The sequence below is a fragment of the Pagrus pagrus genome, assembly GCF_965226575.1.
Source record: "Pagrus pagrus genome assembly, chromosome: 5".
Classification (NCBI taxonomy): domain Eukaryota; kingdom Metazoa; phylum Chordata; class Actinopteri; order Spariformes; family Sparidae; genus Pagrus; species Pagrus pagrus.
The window spans coordinates 20794840-20815608 of record NC_140189.1 but is presented as its reverse complement, the minus strand read 5'-3'; the positions used below and the strand labels follow the sequence as shown (position 1 = coordinate 20815608).

The 20769-nt window shown below is 41.5% G+C and overlaps 1 protein-coding gene and 1 long non-coding RNA gene across 4 annotated transcripts; both read left to right on the top strand.

The window, feature by feature from the left end:
- The first annotated feature begins 456 nt into the window (after window positions 1–456).
- Window positions 457–3251, top strand: LOC311257053. The gene is made up of 3 exons (XR_014622568.1): window positions 457–564; window positions 1687–1798; window positions 2807–3251. It is a non-coding gene; the product is annotated as an uncharacterized lncRNA (long non-coding RNA).
- Window positions 3252–6651: 3400 nt separating this feature from the next.
- Window positions 6652–20719, top strand: LOC311257114 (SLAIN motif-containing protein-like). Of its 3 annotated transcripts, XM_084352585.1 has the most exons (10): window positions 6652–6973; window positions 7495–7752; window positions 7861–8159; window positions 12409–12545; window positions 14785–14907; window positions 16874–17014; window positions 17108–17437; window positions 17579–17722; window positions 19289–19571; window positions 19677–20719. In XM_084352585.1, the coding sequence occupies exons 2-10, from the start codon at window positions 7498–7500 to the stop codon at window positions 19729–19731; spliced, it is 1767 nt and encodes a 588-aa protein (XP_084208711.1). In that variant the 5' UTR covers window positions 6652–6973; window positions 7495–7497; the 3' UTR covers window positions 19732–20719. The 3 variants fall into 3 exon arrangements, with proteins under 3 accessions (XP_084208711.1, XP_084208709.1, XP_084208710.1); XM_084352583.1 differs by having other exon boundaries at window positions 7495–8159; XM_084352584.1 differs by lacking the exon at window positions 6652–6973 and adding an exon at window positions 7302–7407 and having other exon boundaries at window positions 7495–8159.
- Window positions 20720–20769: the final 50 nt, after the last annotated feature.

Below are 20769 nucleotides of genomic sequence, written 5' to 3'. Positions count from 1 at the left end.
TACCTATGAGATTAACACATAATAACAGCATGATGATTAAATTGCATAATACACTTTTTTCCCCTCAAAGTGCATTAATAAATTCATCTCATCAGTCGTGCATTTGAGTGCTTTCCATCGCTTCTTTGCTGATCTCCTGCTCCCCTGATGTATTTAAATCCAAACCATGTCATGCCACGACCACTCCACTGGATGGCGCTGTGTGAAAGGTAACAACATGAAATCATCCACATCATGTATAAGGGGATCTGTCCGGGCACAGTGGCCGCACATTCCTCCACACAGGTACAGGGAGGGACTAGTTATGATTGCAACACTGCATGGCAAGAACGGGCAGCTGTGGCCAAGAAGCAGCCTGTAAGATTTCGAGGGGAAGGCAGACATCCAGGGCGTCCAATTAAAAGTCTCCCTCTGAGCTGCGGGAGCCAATGAGAGCCGGAGCATCTGTGTGCATGTTGGCGTGCAGAAGGGCGCGTTGGCTCTATTTAAACCGCTGGCTTTGCACAGATTACACAGACGCATTTTACCTGCAGAGGACTTTCGCACTACGCACCGAGGCACCAGGTAACATTATCCTCAAGCGTCTCTTTTTATTTACTCGTGCATTCAAAAATCCCATTTCATCAGTGTCATGCAATGTAATGCAAACTTAATTAATGTTGAAGAATTGTCTCTATTTAGGCTATCGAAGGTTTATAGGCGTTATGCAACATTTCTTCTGTAGGCCATACAGCCAGTCCAACATCACTGTCTAACTGGTGTGTGTGGAGATGCCTGGCAGCCCTGTCCTAAACAGGCCTGTGGCGATATGTTCACCTGTCACATCCTCGCTGTGATGTTGAACGTGTGTGTCACTGTGCAGCCCTTTTTTTTTTTTTAAACGCAGGCTGTCTGATCTGTAGGTGTGGACCAGGTTCTGCCCTACAAGCAAGCTCCACACCCAGTATCTCCAACACTGTAGTGCAGCATGTAGAAATAGTCAGTTTCAGGTAATAGCCATGCATTTAGATCTTTACATAGAATAGATTACACGTACAAAATTAAGTACAAAAAATATGACCATCGCAGTGTACTTGAAGTACCAAAGTTAAAAGTATTCATGATGCAGAATGGATGACTTCACAATAAGTACATTATTGTTTTCTAAGTATTGATGCCTGAATGTGTCCATCACTTTAATGTTGAAACTCGTGAAAGTGGCTGAACTTCTTTATATATTGTATCTGCTGCGTAGCTCTCAGGGTTTAATTAAGTTGTATCTTCCTCTTTAATATAACATCATCAGTTATATTTGTTAGCTGCTTATATTGTGTATTGTTAAACTAAATCTGCACAAAAAAAAAAAGAAAAACGGTACAGCGCAACGTACACCACACAAGCACTGTTTGTTCATTGTGAGCAGGTATGTTGTAAATAGGTACATGTTGATTCTTGCGCCTGCCTTGCATAACTCCAGAGTTCAGCCCCGAACTGTCTTCTTTAACTGAGGTGGGGCTTGATTTGTCTACCTGTATGGGCACGTCCTGGAGACAACATCCTGACTGATGAAACAGATAATGGGATCATGTGTTCGTGCTTTCTCATGCATTGTTTTGACATTTTCCCAGGCTCTGTTTATAGTCAAAATCTGCATTTCAATTTGAGTGACACTTTTCTGCTCTCCACTTCTCTGCTCTTCTCCATCAGCAACCTTCCAAAATGAGTGACAAACCGGTCATGTCGGAGGTGGAAACTTATGACAAGAACAAGCTTAGGAAGACAGTAACAAAAGAAAACAACCCAGTCCCAACCCAAGAGAGTAAGTATTTAAGAGAAAAGAAGTGGGCTCTCAACACCAACAATGACAACAACAAATAATCTCATCTGTCATTGCACCAGGTTTCATTTTTTTCCTCAGCTCCTTGTTGTGCATAGTTCAACTCCTCCCAGTCTGTCATTATGAAAGAAAACTGCAAACATAAGTAGTACTGAGTAACTGCAGGTACACAACCAACTGCCTCTGAACTCCTCCTCATTCTGCTTAAACCTGTTCAGAGGAGACGGATAACCCCACCCCCATCTGTTTGTCATAAGATCTCTCTCTCTTCAGAGCTTCCCAAAGTGGGGCCTGCAGCCAAAGTTGACCCACTGAAAGTTAAAAAAAAAAAAAAAAGACTTGCTTCAGGTCTGGTGTGACATGCAGCAGCAGTGTGGCCTGGCTGGTGCGTTAATGGGGAGGTACCCTCGACATTGGCGCATAAGCAGGTGGTACTGTTGGTGCATGTCGGACTTTTATGAGTCCTTGACTGTGAATTTTCTCAGGCTTTGCGTACTGTGCTGTTAAAGTTAAATTCATCAGCAGTGGCAAACAAATATGATCAATTCACTGCACTTAGTCTTTCTTAGTCTGGTGTGACCAGTAGCATACAGATGCTAATATACATATATAAACAGGATTGTACAACAAAATAATAGTTGTTGTCCATTTATGCTGCTTTTAAAATGGTCGATGATTCAATATTGTATAATTTAACAGATTTGCGTTGTGATTGAGAGTTCAGTTCACTGACTTTACGACTCATCTCCCCCGTGCTACTATGCTGTCTTGTTCAGCAAAAGGCAAAATGCTAGTTTTAACTGAAGAATGTTTGTGCTAAATTGTGTTTATTTTATTGCAATCATATCTTAATTCATTTCAAAGTTAATCTTTACTTCCTTGCCTCAACACATTCTACATTTAATTTAATGTTGTACATTACTGCAGAAATCATAGTTTCATAGAAACAACTCATCTCTGTTTCCATCTGTCTCTCTTGTGTTCCCACAGTAATTGATCAAGAGAAGCAAGCCATGAAAGAGGAAAGTAAATGAAATTGCCCCTTGCCGAGATTCCTCTCCTTCAGTCCTGCCCTGTCGCCTGCTCTTCCTCCAATTAGGAATCCTGTCCATCATCTCCTCCTCTGCCTCTGTTTTCTGCGGCCGCCATGTTTGATAAGGAATGCTGATGCTATGGAGAAAGATCTGTCAGTAATCCCAAGATAATTAATGCAACTGATGTATTTATCGTGCTGCTTTTCGGGGCAAGATAACAATTTGACCGGGTGTAGGTTTCAAAAATCATGAATAATTGTATTAATGGGTATCTATCAAAGATACTGCATTGTCAACAACACCATAAATATGCCTGTAAATGGTGCCATTCAGGACATGTCTGAAAAATAACACATGAGATGATATTTTTGCTTTAATAAAAATGGATGTGTCGAAAATGATTGTGTGTATTTTGTCTTGCTAAACCATCTCATTAATTCAGAGGAAATTTGAACAGATTTTATTGGGACGAGATTGTTTCTAATGTAAGCGGGACATGGTCAAAAGTAATTGTCAACCATGAGTGGCGAACAAAAACTCAGGTACACTTTGAAGTTCAGTTATTACAGCATGTTTCCCATTTTCCCTCCACTGACCTCAGGCCAGATGTAACACTGCTGCTTAAGTGCTCAAAAAGGAAAGTTGGAGCGGTTTGTGTACACTTGAGTGTCTAAGATTTAAGCTGGAGTGGTTTGTGAAGCTCTAGAGCGACAAGAATGTATTATTTTAATTATTTTCAGTCTTGTGCCCGAAATATAAAACTGCATGTCAACATAAACTGTGACAAAAGACAGATTCAATTTTAAAGTAGAATACAGATATTGAGGTCACAGGGTTCAAGGTAGACTTTGTCACTCACTTTATATACACTACTCAGTGTACCGAGGAACAAAATGTGCTGCTTGAGTGACCATTTTTTATGTGTTAACTGTCATAAGAAAAGGTTGGCTTTTTGTCAAAAATAGTGTCAAAATATCTATAGTATGGACCATCTCACTCTTCTATGACTTTTAATGTATGGCTGAGTAGAAAAACGTCTCAAATCAAAGCCTGCTGTGATATCCAAGTTTTATTTTTCAGTAATAAAAATGTGATTTGTAAACAGTGACGATCTCGTTATAATCAAATGTTCTTCTGGAGAAGCTTTGGGTACTGGAGTTCACATGGATGTAACTTAACGTACACCACACACCCAAACACCATTGAAGACCAAATACCCCACCCTCATGGCACCAGCACTCCCCGATGGCCGTGCCCCCACCCCCAGCAGGACTATGCACATTGCCACATCAGAAAAACTACTCAGGAATGGCCCGGGGAATGTGACAAAGAGCTCAAAGTGTCGACCTGGTCTTTAAATTCTCTGTTCCCAATCCAATTGAGCATTCCTGAGTCTTCCTTGAACGAGTCTGATCAATAGGGGCCCAATCGTGGATTGAGGGAGGGAGCACAACTGCTATCGGGGGGTGTATGCGTCAAGTGACATCCATGTGAATGCCAGGACCCAAGGTTTCCCAGCAGAATGTTGCATTGTAATGAGATGATCAATGTTTTTCACTTCACTTGTCAGTGGTTTTGATTTTCTGGTTGATCGGTGTATATAGGCCTTGAGTTTTTAATGGTTGAGTGAATCCTCCACACCCTGATAAACCTCCTCCATCTAGAGTTACAACAGGTCCAAGCCTGCCGAAGAAAAGGGAGTGGATTAGCTGCAGGTGTTGCACATACCACATTGCCAACATGAAATATGGCTCATGGTATATAAAGTTTTCATGTAGTTTCCATATGCAGGGTTGTCACATTTACACTAAATGCATACATATTATTAAATGCTGATGTGAATCTTGCATCTTTGCCGTATGAATGTGCTTTTTGGAAACACACTGAGGAAATAGAAATGCATGACATGGATGAGTGGCTGAGCTTGGCACAGACTATGTGTTGATTGCTTCAGATAGCGCAGGCTGTTTTTTTCCACGACAAGCCCGTTGAAACACGCCACACAGCAACATGCATCTACCTGAGAGCTTGGCTTTTGGTTGGAAGTTATTTGCCAAAATTATAAAGTTATGCAGATTAACAATCTCCCTCCTGTTGCCTGTCAGGAGATCATGAAACATGAACTGCTTCTCAAGGGCATGATAGCTCTTGTGAATCTGCAAGAAGTGATGGTATGCATGTTTTCTGATCCGGTGACCAGGCTTGTCTGTGCGCTATGACAACAGACTGGAGAATGTAGCGCCAGAAAAGAAAGAACACATGAGGTCACAAGTAAAAGAAAGGATGTAGTCACGCACAAGGATCCAACTTCAGTCTTCTTAAAGTCAATCCCATTACCGAAACTTATAAATGTGATTTACGTTGTGGTATTGCATTATGACAGGCACATAAGCTTATTAACTGTTCCAGCTGGGTTTTTATTGGACTCTGTGTTCAATCCATGTGTTATATGAGCCTGCATAAACATTGTGATAAGCGCACATGATTATTGTCTCCTGCAAAACAAGTTATACAGGTTATTTTAGGAGCACTGTTACTTCCCTAAGTTCACCAACACAAATAATAGACAGAATTAAACTTCATGCAGCCCCTACTGTACAACACAAGACAACCACTACCTCAACCACAGTGTGCAATAACTGAACATAAAATGTGTCACTTTTTAGCACCAGTAACAGTTTTGCTACATGGATTCATACCACAACTTAGTAATTTACTTCCATGAACAGTCTCACTGTTTTGTAGTCTGTACAGACAAATTGCCGTCAAGCATAAATGACTGGCTTGTATTCAGCCCAGCAGTTGGGATTTCTGGGCCCACCTATAGGTCCTATCCAGCTGTGAACTCCCATGACCACCCTCCAACAGCTGATAGACTGTTGAATTCATATCATTTGTGGAGCAAGAAGCTTGGAAAATTACATTTGAAAAATACTCTATGAAATCCAAATGATTTATTCTAAGATAAGATAAGATATGATAAGATAAGGAAGAACTTTTTTCATCCTGAAGGAAATTGTTGTGCCAGAGATTGCTACAAAAATTTACAGTACAAGACAAAAACCAGTAACAACCAGTGGGTTCACCAGGTCAGGGTCACACGCTGGGCCCAGTTTAAGACAATAAAGAGGATTAAAGGGGCACTGTGTAGTTTTGGAGAAGACATCAAACTCAATATGTTAACATGTACAATGTTAATGAGGTCATAATACAAACTCAGACATCATTATTTTTTCCACAACAGAAAAAACAAACTAAACAAAGGAAAACAAGGTCCCCAGAACATTGTTTGAAGCAAGAATACAGTGAATACAGTAAAACAGTACGAAATTGTGTTTTCCTTTAAAGTCAGTTTGTTATTCAGTTTATTCAGTCATTAAAAAAAGAGCTTGTTTGTTTAATTTGTTAAGGCATTAAAGATCAGTCAATGAAGATGTTTCTCTCTAATTAAAATGCATTTCTCCAAAACCACATAATGCACCTTTATGTATTAGTGAAATATACAAAACATAAAGTGCTTACGAGTTAAATGCAAAAAACACTTTGTATATTTTAAATAATCTATTATATGTACATCTATTATTCTATCTATTGAAGAATGGCTGCTACTCTTCATTGACATTAGTCACTGCAGATAAAATATTCAATAGGTTTCTTTCTTTTAACGCAGTGGTGTGTTACACTAGTATGCAAACAGCGACACCCAATGGCTGCACCACAGATGACAGAATGAAGTTATTGCACTACCGCCTCCCTCCCTTGGGGGGCGCCAGATGACCGGGAACGGCGGTAGGGGGAGGGGCGAGCTGCGGGCTCACTGGGGCTCTGCTGCAGGTCTACTCACTGGGCTAACTAAAGTCCATCAACAAGCTAGTTAGCGCTGAGCGACATGGTGGACGCTGTCGGTGATGCCCAAGCGACAAGAGAACATGGACTAGCCGACCGAGAGTCGTCGCGGCGCCTCGACAATCAGTATCCGAGCCGAGGACCGGGTTCAGGTGGTTGTAATTAGCTGCTCCATTCATGCGGTCGCTGATGCACGGAGGAGTTTGAGCGGCGAGTGGCGGGCAGGCTCAGTCATCAGGCTCGCTGGGACAACTGGGACAACACGGCGCACTCACCGGTACGATTGTTTTTGCCGATAGCGTGCTAGCCGAGCTAACAAAACCAAGAGTGGCCAAATGTACACGTATGAGTGTTGTGTACTGTGAAATATCTGCTGTAGGCTCACTGGTTTTGATTGTGTGCAGCATCCTCTGTGTTGTAGCTAGCTTCTCGCATCGGTAGCGTTAATTGCAGTTGCAGAGTTAGCAACGTTGCGACAAGAGAGAAGTGATCGGCGACATGTAAATAGTGGTGATTGTAAGCTGAAAGAGGCTAGTTACCGAACCAGTTGAGCGTCCATAGCAGTGTTTTTGTATGTTTTTAAAGTATCGTTTGCTGCTTATTGTTTGTTTTTACTGCAAACACGTGTATTTTGTTGGAGTTGAGGCTGTATTGCTGGCAGTATTAGTGCCCATTCACTGGTTACACAGCAACGTAACGTAAAGCTTGCATGTAGGTGTATCAAGCCTGGGCTCATGTGTTAATGTATAGACCCGCTGTGTGTTATAATCACGTAAATGTTCCTGTTTCTCCTCACAGAGTATGGTGGTCCCGGACAGTGCCAGCGTGGTACCCCAGCCACGCAGTGGCAGTCCCACCGGCCTCATGGAGGGCTCCAACCCCGGGTGCGAGGAGGAAGTGGAGGGGAGTCCAGACCTGGCAGGGGTGGAGCTGGAGGAGGTCCGAAAGCTGCAGGAGCTCGTTCATAGGTTGGAGGTCCAGAATGAGACCCTGCGCAACAGGGGGAGCAAGAAGGCCATCATCCACAGGGGAGCCAGCAGCAACAGCAACCTCACGGTAAACATCAATGAGAGGCTGACTTGTGAAGGGGTGTCCAACTCCCATCTCACATTGGAGCACAGTGGCAATCTGGGCAGCACAGACTTTGAGCTGTCTCCCCCACAGGACAGCAGCAGCGGTGAAGAGATGTCCCCTCTGCCGGTGGCCAACAGGCTGGAGGAAGGGGATGAAGAGGAGGAAGACGAGGAACGGGGACCGTGTGGGGGCTTTCTCACCTTGACCTACAGCAACGGAGGGGGACAGTCCGGGGGGCAGATCCAGACGCCAGAGAGCCCCTCTCAGGGAAGTTACGAGTCAGAGACACTTGCAGAGAGCGACTCAGGGGTGGACCAAAGTGCACTGGATGAAGTGGATGTCCTAGATTTGGAGGATGAGTGTGCAGAAGTAGAGGACGAGGACAGTTGGTACGTTTTACTGTCTGCACTGCTTGTCTCTGTTCTCTAGTTTAACTTCGATAGCCTCTCATTTTCAGCCTAAACATCTTTAAATGTGAGAGTGATCACAAAGTAATATCCATAATATGTAGCAGTGCATATTAGTCATCTTCAGAGGAAGTTGGTCTCTGGCAACATAGTCTGCAGGGATGTCCCCCCAGAGTATGTGTGTTGCCTGTGTATAGGTAGAGGAGCCCCTCAGCCAGATGAGTCACATGTGCGTTTTCCGTTGATTTTAAAGAGTGCTGTTCCCCACGGGACAATGACTATACCCTGAACTGTAGGTAATTTGAGTTTAAAATAAGCGTTAGTTCTTGGCAAAGACACAAACTGCTTTTTTATCCTCTGTATTAGGGCTGGACGACATGATCTAAAGCTAATATATCAGTATTTTTACGTTTTATCTTTGACTAAGTGGGTAAAGTAGTTACATCACTTTGCTGTAATGCAGTCTTTAAAACCAGGCTAAGATAACATTTATCTCATATCATGATATAATGATATCAAAGAAAATGTTTATGTTTAGTTACAGTAACGATATTAGAAATATATACCTTTATTTATTAATCGATATGATTAAATCAATTAAAAAAAGAAAACAAAAGCAAATTCTCCAACTCCAGCTTCTTAATTGTAAATATTTAAAAAATTGTATCACTAACTCTGAATATTTACTGTAATTCGGTGGAAACGCTAAGGTGATGGAGAAAAGGGAGAGATGAACGACGCTGGAGTGAGGAGGAGGCAGAAAAAGAAAGGGCAGCCAGCCAGAAAGAATCATTTCAGAGGCAGCTGACATGTAAATGCATTAGCTAGAGGCTGTTGGCTGTCTTTAACTTGACTCCGAACTGCGTCCTCGCTGAACAACAGGCATGACCTGTCTGCTACCTGTTTGACAGGTTATGATGAGCACAAAGCCATCCGTTCTAAACAAAGCATGAATGAATATGCTGCAACTCCCAGAAGCGTTCTTTCAAGTGGTTTCAGTGTGGAAAGCTGTGTTGGAAAATTATTAAAATAATGATTATCGTTATTGCTGGATAGACCCGACATAGATCTGTATTCATTAAGCCTCGTTACATAATGTACTAAAGATCAACAAAGCTATGTCTGCATTAGTTCATTCCTGAATGCAGGTCAGGGTGAAGCTAATAAGGAGCAGTTTGTTTTGAAACAAGATGAACTTTGCTCATTTCCTCCAGTTTAATTGGCAGGATATAATTACCCCAAAAAGAACAGTAATGGAGGGTTAATTACTCATAATCCATGTTAATCTTATGCCAGTTACCAGGCTAGACATGTTTGTTTACACTGGGTACATTGCATGGCCTGAAACAGGTACCATATTGTCTTCCTGATGGCTAGTTTAGCAGCTGAGCCTCGGGGCTTAACAGCCAGACCATTCATGACTTATTTTCAGTTTCAGATCATTAGCCATACCATATGTGCTGCATGAGGTTATCATAGCCAAAACATCCAGTAATCCTAACAGCGACATAATCTCATCTGCTTTGGGCTCGATGCTGCCACATGGCTAAACTGCTTTGGGTGGGATTGGACAGCATGTGATACGAGAGGCCCCCCGTGTGACCAGACTGCAACAAGGACAGAAACACTGGAACTCAGAGCACCTGCAGGAGCTCTTCTTGTGGGGTTTTGGTTCATAGAATAAAACATGCACAGGACACAAATTAGATTGCAAGCACACAATTCATGATATTAAAAAAAATGAATTGTAATAGTTCCTAAAAAAAAAAAAAAAAACTGCACTCTGAAGTATAGACTTATAGGCTAGACGGGAAATGCTTTAACCCTACCCAGGCATTTCAGGAATGCCATGTGAATGTAGTCTCATCTAGTTCTTAAACTTGTATTTTTCCTCAAGTATGTTTGTTTACTTTTGGATAGAGCTGCTACATCTATTATTAATTAATCATTAATCAATTATTAAATGAGTTGCCAACTCTTTTTTAGAATTGATTTATCAGTTTGAGTAATTTTTTGAGGAAAAAACATTGAGATCTTCTGATTTCAGTGTCTTAAATATGAATATTTTCTGGTTTCTTTACTCCTCTATGACATTAAGCTCAAGTTCAGTGGTCGGTGGGCAAAATAAGACATTTGAGGACTTTATCTTGGGCTTTGGGAACACTAAGCGACATTTTTAACAGACCAAACAACAAACCTGTTAATCGTCGAATTAACTTTCAAACCTACTGATTGACAATTACTTAAAAAACTCTTCAATTCAGGAAAATGGTGCCTGTTTGATTTCAACACACAGGCCTAAACTATAAACCTCCTAACTTGCGCTTCACACAATGACACAGTTGAGCAGAAGAAACCTGAATTTGCTCAGTTTTATATTGAAAAGAAAGAACACCTGTTTTTGTTATACTTATAAGATTACTATAGGGTTCATTAATTATTATAGAATTACTATAGAAGCATACATGTATATTAATATTGAGAGGACTGACTTCAAATTCTCATTCATAAATACAACTCTCTTTATCTCACATATACTTGAATGTACCATGTTTACATGCACGCTAATAGTTGGTTATTATGCTAAATATGACAATATTCACAATTGAATATGGTCCATTAAACAGCAGATTTGTTTGGATTTTTTGAATTAGGCAGATTAAGACAAGGAACATGCCAATATTATTTAGGTTCTTGGAGCATTATTTGGCCACGTATACAATCAGAATTTGTGCAACAAACGGCCTCTTGGCTGTTTACGGTCAGCTCCTTGCGTTTCCTAGCCAACAGTTTGTAGTGCTGGCGTACAGAGGCATGCACAAAAGAATAGCCCACATTTCTGGTCAGAAGGAGAAACACAAATTATTTTAGAAATTTTGAAATACTTGGATATAGACAGGTTTTTGAATATGCACGAATATCACAAAGCAAACTTTTGAACTGAAACAGGTGGTTGAATGAATGAAAGCGGTGTGTTAGTAATCAGAGTAAACATAGGCACTTGTAAACAGGAATATTAGTGGAATATTTGTTGTCATTTGCCACATAGACAGCTTAGTAGGAATATTGTCTTTTTTGGAATAAGAAAAATAAGAAAAAATGAAAAATCGTACTTGTAAACATAGTTAAACTCAGTAACCCCGTATATCATATAGGTCTGGTAAATATGCATAATGTGTTAATGGAACTACAGTTGCAGATCAGTGTCTTACGTGAGTGAACCAGGTGATCACATGTGACCAAAACTCAATTATCAATGGATCAAACACAAGCAGAACGCACATCATAAATCCACATCAAACACAGTGTTCATATATGAAAGAAGTGGCACCACTCCCCCCCCACACACACACGCAAGCTGTGCTCTGGCAGGATGTGTGACCTGAATATTGCTCTCTGAATTGTTGCTCATTCCAGTGGGAAATGGCTCCTTTTGTGTTTGCCCAATGGGAAGATGATTTGTAGTTGATTGGTCCAGAACCAGTCAGTCCAGGCCTTTTGTGTGTCTGTCTCAAAGGATCGGCCCATGTGACCACCGGTTCAAAGCTTGTGTTAAACTGATGGCAGTTTGCCCTCACTGGGGCAACAGCAGACACATCTCAAAGGAGGCACTGGAGGCACCAAGTCAAGTTTCAGATGGTGACATTGTGTGGCTGCAAAAATCCACCATGGTCGACCCTAGATTGGAAGTATAATGTACAGCTGTTTCCAAATATAACACTACATTTCTCTGTGTTTTGGCTGTGTTAAGAAGTCAGTGTATTTTCAGATTTGATGAGTTTACTTAAACTATTTGCTCCCTCACTGTTTGGTCTGATTCAGTGTAAACTAAACGGCATGGTTGTTTGCGATGTGGGATATTTGCTGCTTTAGTGTCCTTCTGCAGTTAAAGTTGGTGGTTAAGCGTTAATTCTGCCTGTGTTCAGTCATGGAACATTCTTACTGTATATGGCATGCTCATACTATTAAGTGCATACCTTACAGGCCAGTAGTTCCAACTAATCTGCAGCTTGTTTTTATGCAAAGCCTCTACTCTGCAGTTACTGGCACTTCTGACAAGCATGTTGAGTAAAAAGTAGATTAGGCTTAGTGTTTCTAGCCATGAACTGCCTTTTCCCTACCTCAGTATTCCCCTTTCTGTATTCCTCACCCAATCCCCTTTACTCCTTGTTATTGCTCTCATTTCTTTTGGTAATAATTAGTTTTCTTCTCATCTACCTCCTCTTCACAGGTTGTATGTGTCGCCAAAAAAGCAAGTTGCAGAACCAGGCCCCGAGTCTCCGTTGAAGTGGTGTCGGCAGGCTCTTGACCACCGCAGCCCAGAGACAGAAATAGCTTGTCGGACGCTGATCAGCCGTTTGGACCAGAGTAAGCAATTAACAAACACATACGTGCATCTTAGCGTCATATATCTGAAATGCCTGAACCAGAATATGTTTTAATTTGCATTTTTATATATTTTCTATGTAAACCCTAGCCTTAACAATCTTTCATTTCATCCCAAATCCTAACCAACAACAGCTTTCTTAATAAGAGAGAAACACGTTTGTATCTGAAGGTCTTTGAGTCACATGCCGCTGCCTTGGAGGTGGTTGGCCTAAATCAAGCACCTAATTCAGCCGAAGGGAGACAGTCTTACCTCCTTCTGGTGCTGCAGTCTTATTTACTGCTCACCCCCACTGTGCTTGTGCACATGTCTGTGTGTGTCTTTTAATCGTATGACAAAGCCCGAGTGTTGTGTACATGCTGTGTACGTCTGTACGTGTGGACAGAAGTTTGTGTCTGATCCAACAGATCCCATGTATTATTTATCCTGCTTGCGGCTTCTACTTCCTGCACACTGCAGAACCTGAACAACAAAGCTATTCACACCAGGGCTGAATGACTACATGAAGTCATGGGCTGGGTTGGATTACCTCCCCCTCCTGGGACAGCTTTCCTTTTTTTAAATGGCAGCACCGGGCCATGAAACTGCCTGTTGGCATACAGCAGGTTTTAGCCAAACTGCAAAAACTACAGGGTTTGCAGAAAAGGTTTTAAAAGACGTCTAAATGAACTGTATTTTCTGTTTACGACAGTATGAATGCAAATTTTGCAACAGTTTGTTCTCCTACGATTGTGTGAAATTAGTTACTCCTGCACTCACTATTGCACACGCACAGCAGACTGTCTCCATATTAGTTAAAACCTCAGTCTGTATTGTAGGTCTTCACGGTATTCGAAAATACTGACATTTCAGTATATTTTGCAAAATGAAAAAATAGACATTTTAACCTGATGAATTTATCAGCTCTATTTCGCCTTTAAGTGTGTGTATTTCCATAGTCAGCAGCTCCTTGTGCTGGTGCCGGTTTAAATTTAGGAAGTTACATATGTCATTTTTAAGATAAGGCAAACATTGAGGATTTTACTGATCAGTCAAACCTTTGTGACCAACTTGAGTATCACTTGATTATCCTCCTGGCTCCTGCTAGACAAATACAAAGGGCTTAAATCATCTCAGTTTACAACATGTCTTCCTTTAGTGGATCATAATACAATGGGTAGAGTTAATCTGCAGACTGTCCACTTCAAAATGAGACCATGCCTATCTATGGATGGTTGTCAGTTTTTGAGCCATGACAACCCCCAAAATGTGGCCTGCAACAGATGAGGAAAACCTTATTTTGAGCCTGGCCACCAGCTGTAAACCCCTTTACTATGTTGCAAAGCGTATTATAAAATGGCCAAGACCGCCTTACTTGACATTACATTTGAATGATGACACACATGGACATGGACAAGTTGTAGTCAGTGTGTGTGATAAAGAGGCACTAAGCTGAGCTCTATGCACTTTTTAGTACATAGTTATCTCACTTCATTTCAAATGTTGTAAAACTGACGCCATAATGCAGTGAATGATTATAAGTCCTACACTTTTCCTTTTTGTGGGGATTCTATATTCCTCAGGTGGACAGATATTGTGATGCGGTGTCAGATGATTATCTTGCAGTGTGTCAATTATAGCAACAGTGCTGTATCATATAACTATCTAATTGCAGGCAATGTATCGTGAATGGTATTGTATCGTGAATTAGTCCCATCGCTATTCATTACTGTTGACTGTGATTCACCAAACATTTTTTCTAAATATCTGTTCCTATCTAATGAACTGTTAAGAAGTGAATAAAGACCCACACCACCTGCTTCTGGCTACGGGCCTGTGGTGCTGTGTGTACACAACAAGATGCTCTGCACCATCCAGACAACTACAGGATTTCCTGGAGTCTGTATTTGTTGAGCTGGGATGGGCCCAACTGTTTCAGAGAGATGAGAACAGTTATTTATTAATCACCACACCCTCCGATATAGATTCACCTTCACCCAGCGCTTTGGCACTTTCCACTGCTGCACCTCCATGAACTAAAACAGCTGCTGGTGCACTTAGAGACTCGCTCACAGTCCATGTGCCCAAAACATAATACTGCACATGTTGTTGCTTTTGCACAATTAAAATGGGGCCTTTAATATCCTTTACATTCATCCAGCTACACTTAACTATTCTTCATGTGTGTCATCTCTTTAGCGTGTATATTGTAGCTAATCTCTGCTGTCCTGTTCCTTGCAGCGTCTCGATGGAGGAACATGTACAGCAGCCCGTCGGCAGAGGCAGCCTCGGCAGGCTCAGGCCTGATCTCTCCTGGGTACCACAAATCAACTAACAAATCCCTACTAACCTGTGGCACTTCAGGTATGGCATGACATTAACACACTGCTCCTCAATTTCTGCTCAACAATCCCTAATCAACAGTGGGGTTTGGCATCAGTTATTGTAAGAATGTAGGTCAGTTGATATGTGTGTGCACTAATGCATCAACAGTGTGTCCTCTGGGGAATCTGAATGGTTATTTTTAAAGTCTATTCTGGCATTGTTGCATGTTTTACCCAGTTTACTGTATGTCGCATATACTGCACATTACTATTAACCATTTTTTCAAAACATATCGTAGGTTCACTAGATTGATTTTTAACTTCTACCAGGCAGGGGAATTCACTGTATTAAAATCAACAAACAACAACAACAACAAATTTAAATAAATGTAATAAATAAAATTCCCAGTGAATATTATGTAAGGTTTTTTTGTGGAAAGGATTCAGGACTAGAAAAAATATTTAAAAAGTCACGAACGGGCAAATATGTATTTATTTGCTTCTTGCATGACAAAGGTTGCTGTTTGTTTTCACCACCAGTTGCATGGCAGATGTTGAAATACAGCCCAGCACATGAACTCATCACAAACGCAGATCTTTCCAATCCATACAAGCTTTCAATTACATAACTGCACAGCAGTCACAAGGATTATTCTATAATAAAAACAGACATAATATTCTCGGTGATGAATTGTCTATTTTATGCCTGATAGAGAAAACACATCTGTAACACTTGTATACTTGGAAGACGGTCAGTATATGTGGTTTAAGTACCTCACAGGATAGAAACAAAGTATATGGCAGGTGTAAGACAGTGCTAACCTGTGTGAAATGTACATTGCTGGTGTTCTTTGTGATGATTGTTACAGTTTCACGTTTGTTATTCCTCACATTGTCTCACAATATCTGCACTTCACTGTGCAGAGACCCTGTAAATAACATATCTTTGCATGAACTTGAAAATGCTTGGCTTGTGGGCGGTGACCCCATCTAATCCAGACGTTTTACATAACCAAATGCCCCCGGATGATATTGTCATTTCCTGTTTGTCTCAGTTTTAATGTTAGGCTTGTATTAGACAGACACATCTGCCGGGGGAACTTTGCATACAGCTTTCCTGGGTATCAGCAGCAGACAGTCCTTTCTAGACTGATACTGCTCAGCAAGGCAGTAGTGTAGGCGGGGTGGACTGAGATGTGTTGATTTAAACGGACCAATGTGATTGTCAAAGATTTGCCTGCGTTCACACCCTAAATTGTCAAATATTGGTTGTGTCAGTCTGATGATTTAAGTAAAATGCATATCCACCTGTTGAAGATTAAAGTTAAATCTAAATCTGTCCTGATACATGCAGCGCTGCCTGTGTTTGCGTTAGCTGCGGTATGGTGATAATTCATACACTTCCTCCAGCTGATTGTGACTGATAGAGCTGCTTTTCACATTTATTTCCCAACTTTAAAAAAAAACTTTTTCCATCAACACTGAAGTGTTGCTCTGCTTAATTACCTTGAAGCGATAATACAGTTGTATGAACCTGATCAATCAGTCACTGTCGTCCACTAAGCAGAGTCTGACAGATCCTTTTGGCATCTAATATTCACTGATCAATTCAGTTACCACTTAGGTGATAGTCTCACATTTGTCATAGTCATTTCATGGTGTGAAGGGGCCCATTAATCAAGATAGTATTTTACCTGGGCTTCATATAAGTTCAAATTTGTCTTTTTTGGAGGCAGAAGCTGACACCTTTATTCTGTTTGGCGATCTTGGTTTGAAAGCTTGTTATCATCCTGTGATAGGATTTTTTTCTGCGGATGTGCAAGGATAACCAAGCATAATATAGTCTGAAGTCTGAATGATTAAGAAGTTGCAGCGCCACTATTTGAGAATTTAAGGTCATGCTCTCCAACACAAGTGGAAGTAACTTGCAGAAACTGTACTTGACAGTGTAACCATTCTTGTATGAGATGCACCGTGTTGTACCAGGTATCTCACTGTGTTTACAGGTGTCACAAACATGCAATCAGCCCTAAGCTCGCAGTCCTCTATAGACAGTGAGCTCAGCACATCGGATGACTCCATCTCTATGGGCTATAAGCTGCAGGATCTCACTGATGTCCAGATCATGGCTCGCCTGCAGGAAGAGAGTGAGTAGAGGGGTTGTGTGCATGTACATGTGCTGGACATCACATGTGATTGTTCCAAGGACTACTTTTTAACTTTAAATTTTTTGGTGTCAGGTCTGAGACAGGATTATGCTTCCAGCTCAGCGTCTGCATCACGCCGCAGCTCCACAGCCTCTCTGCAGTCCCTGCGCCGGGGTGGCACCTACAGCGATCAGGAGTTTGACACTTACAGCCTGGAGGACGAAGAGGATGAGTTCGGCCCCATGCCCCAGCGACGACATCGCTTCACCCCCTCGCCCTTAGGTTCACCCCGGTGCCTGTCTCCCTCCACTTCCAACCACGGTCAGGAATACAGCAGCCGACTCGGGGCCCCACGCACAAGAACACCCAGACGATCTCTTCAGGGGCCCAGTGCAGAGCTGCTTAAATTTGCGAAGAGTGAGGGTAGGTTATAACCAGTAACAATACAGCATTTACAGCCTTGGTCAAGAAGATCAGAGTCACCGTCACAGAGGTTCCTGTCGTGACAAAGCTGTACTGATGCACATCATGCTGTTCCTAAATGTGTTTTGTATGTGGTTCCAGAGGAGTTGAGGCACAGCATGCCTAATCTGGCCCCCCGCACCAGCCTACGTTCCCTGGAAGCAGTCAGAAACAGCCGCAGCATGGAGGCTAACCTCCAGAGCTCTGGCAACCGCATGTCCCACCTGACTCACTCCCCCTCCACAGGTAACCCTCCCCTCTTCACCTGCTCCGCACCACTTCTGTATAGCCCTTTTGTTGTCTCACCATTATCCTACCACTGGACCCACTCTTAACCTCTGCATGGCCACAGGTAAGATTTGGTCGATATCTATAAGTTATTGATATCTTCTATTTAAGAAGAAGGTTCTTCTTAAAGCCCTGGAAACCACTAGTGCTATGGAGCTAGTGGTGGAGGTTTTTTTCATGCACGTAGGGACATACATGCACGTGCATGTAGATGACACAATACACCTACTTGGCAATGGTTTTACACTATTGGACTGATCTTCAGATGGCAGCAATGCGTAAACAAAGGTAGAGAAGAAGGTGACTGCTGCTGAACAAACATGTATAGAATTTAGGTCACAAAATGTTCAGAAATTTGATTCTGAAAAACCTTTTATGACGAAGGAATTGTATTTACCATGCATGACATCTCAAGGATACATGTAGTGAGTTCTGGCGAGTAAGACTGAATGTCAACAAAATTCCACAGGGGTACCTTTTACATTTTCCAACTGAGCTGCCAATAGGTACTATTTTTTAGGGGACAGTGATCAGTATGAGATGATATCTTCTGTCCATTTAACACAATCAGTTACAGAAGAAGCTACAACCCTTTTCTTTTCTGCTTTTGGCTATAAAAGCAACACATAAATCAATTGTAAATAACTTTATGGCTGGTTAAGTGCAGAAAGGTTTACTTTAAAATGACTCCACTGACACATAAAACATGGCTTAATTAAAGTATAAAATTTCACTTGATATTAACTGTCCAGGAGGCATTCACCATTATTCCTTTTAAGCTTTTGGCATTTTACCATGCATACATTAGCTTAGCAGCTAGAAGACTTTTCCTCTCTGTTTGAATGTTTGACGGAAGTGCACTTGGGCAGAAGAGGTGATAGAAACCTTCCATGAGAATTTGCTATGGATGATGATTGGGTCGATGTTTTCACTTTGCATAGATGATATTGAATCCTAAATCATTAAATCTATATATCCATCTGAACCGATGAAAGTGTTATACTGCTAATACAAGCATACGTATATGCACACCAACAATGTTTTTTCATGTGTAAATAAATTCATAAACATTAATGGATTTTTAAAAATCCAACTTGTATTTCATTGAAGGACATTAAGACACTGATGTCCGTCTGATATATTGAGGCGGATTTATCGATCTAACATTGACAGTCTAACCATAAGTCATTATCTATTACAAACACCTACTATACATCAGTCACAGCTACTTACAGGAGTTCCACAAACCATCATAAATTTTTCCCTTCACCTTCCCTAACATATTCCAGGTATTGTACAGGTGACCCTCCTTTCACTCACCTGCTACATAATTATTCCACCACTTTGCTCCAAACTTATCCTTGATAATCCTGTGCTGCCTCCAACTTCTACATGCATCAAGTGGGGTTTGGATTCAACTGCTGCATTTTTTTTTTTGTTTATATTAATTTGATTCCCCAACTTGTATGAAAGAAGTAGCTCGCTGAGATTCTATTATACCACTGTCACTTTCTTACTCTTAAGGTATGGCTTGTAGTCGGCTGCGTAGCAGCGGCCAGTCACCTCTCTCCATGCGGACTCCAGTTAAAGCTGTTGCGCCCATGGGACCTGGTCGTCAGCCTTCCAGAGGTCTCCCTGTTATTCAAGCAGCGACTGCAGGAGGAGGCCGTAGGGTCCAGTCTCCAGGCTCTGCTAACGGCGGAGGCTACATACCTGGGAGAGCCTCCGCTGGGGCAGGGAGGGCTGCCATGGGCAGAGGACAGGCTGGGCCATCCACAAGGAGTAAACTGTCACAGCCCACCAGGAGGTGAGTGCTTAAATGGAAAGATATTGATGAATGTGTCCTTTTTATTAAGGGGAAATTCGTTGAGATCTTGTGTGAATAATGACTAACTTCCTGTTTTATTGATAGGTCTTTGGGCATGGCTAAAATCTCAGATGAATCCTGGAAAGACGGCTGTTACTGAGTCTGGCCGGTGATGAAGGAGGTTCACTGCTGCAACCCTCACCTGACCTTCTCCCTGTTACCTCTCTTAGTACAGACAACACAGCCACTTTGTCCACAAATGTTTCGTACAACCTCTCGGTCCCCTCATTTCAGACTGGAGCGCTGGGCTGCACTGGATTCGGAGTTAAGACTCATCTCTTTTCCCTCGCATGAAACATTGTCAACCCACACAGAGTGGATGTGTAGGCAGACAAGAAGGCACTCATGCACACTATCCACTTGTGATGTGGACCAACTCAGAGCTTCCAGAAGATTTGTTTGTGTCAATTTTACTTATTTTTCTATGGTAATTGTGAGAAACTGCTGGAATATTAAGGGTTGTATTACTGTGATGTAATTGATATGAAGACAATTTAAATGAAGACGATGCTGGTTTGTTCATTTTTGTGTGTGTGTGAATTCCTACTAGATGAAGGTGCTGAGTGTTGCATGCTTGGTTTCGTTGTTTTTTTCCTTTTCCCTTCAGCCTTTTCATCATTATGTAAATGCAACATGACAAATCTTCCACGTGTCCCACAATGATATGTGTGAAGTTATGATTTTTCTGATTGGTCCATTGTGAAATCATCATTAGATATGTGTTGTATTTGTGTTCTACTCTTTGATCACACAGCAAATGCAACTCCTGTAAACCACACTGCCCTTACAAATACAAAAAAGGAAAAATATGGTTTGTGCCAAGGTGCATTTCAGCTGCAACCCTCTTTCTATTACATGAAGTAATACTGATTCGTTAAGGTACTGTTACTGTACTGTGTTTTCCAGGCATTTCTACTGCATATCTAGAGGTGGTTTTGAGTGTTTGCTTTTGGATACCACTGAAATAAAGAAAATGTTTATGCACGAAGGCTATGTGCCTTAGACAGCTATGCACCCTCATGCAGAGTGCCTCTGAAAATTTGGAGCTGTAATGAAAATGAATAATAAAGTCTACCCTGAAACTATAATTATAGCATTTCTGTTTATTTTTAACATATGCATGCCAAGTCGAGGTTTT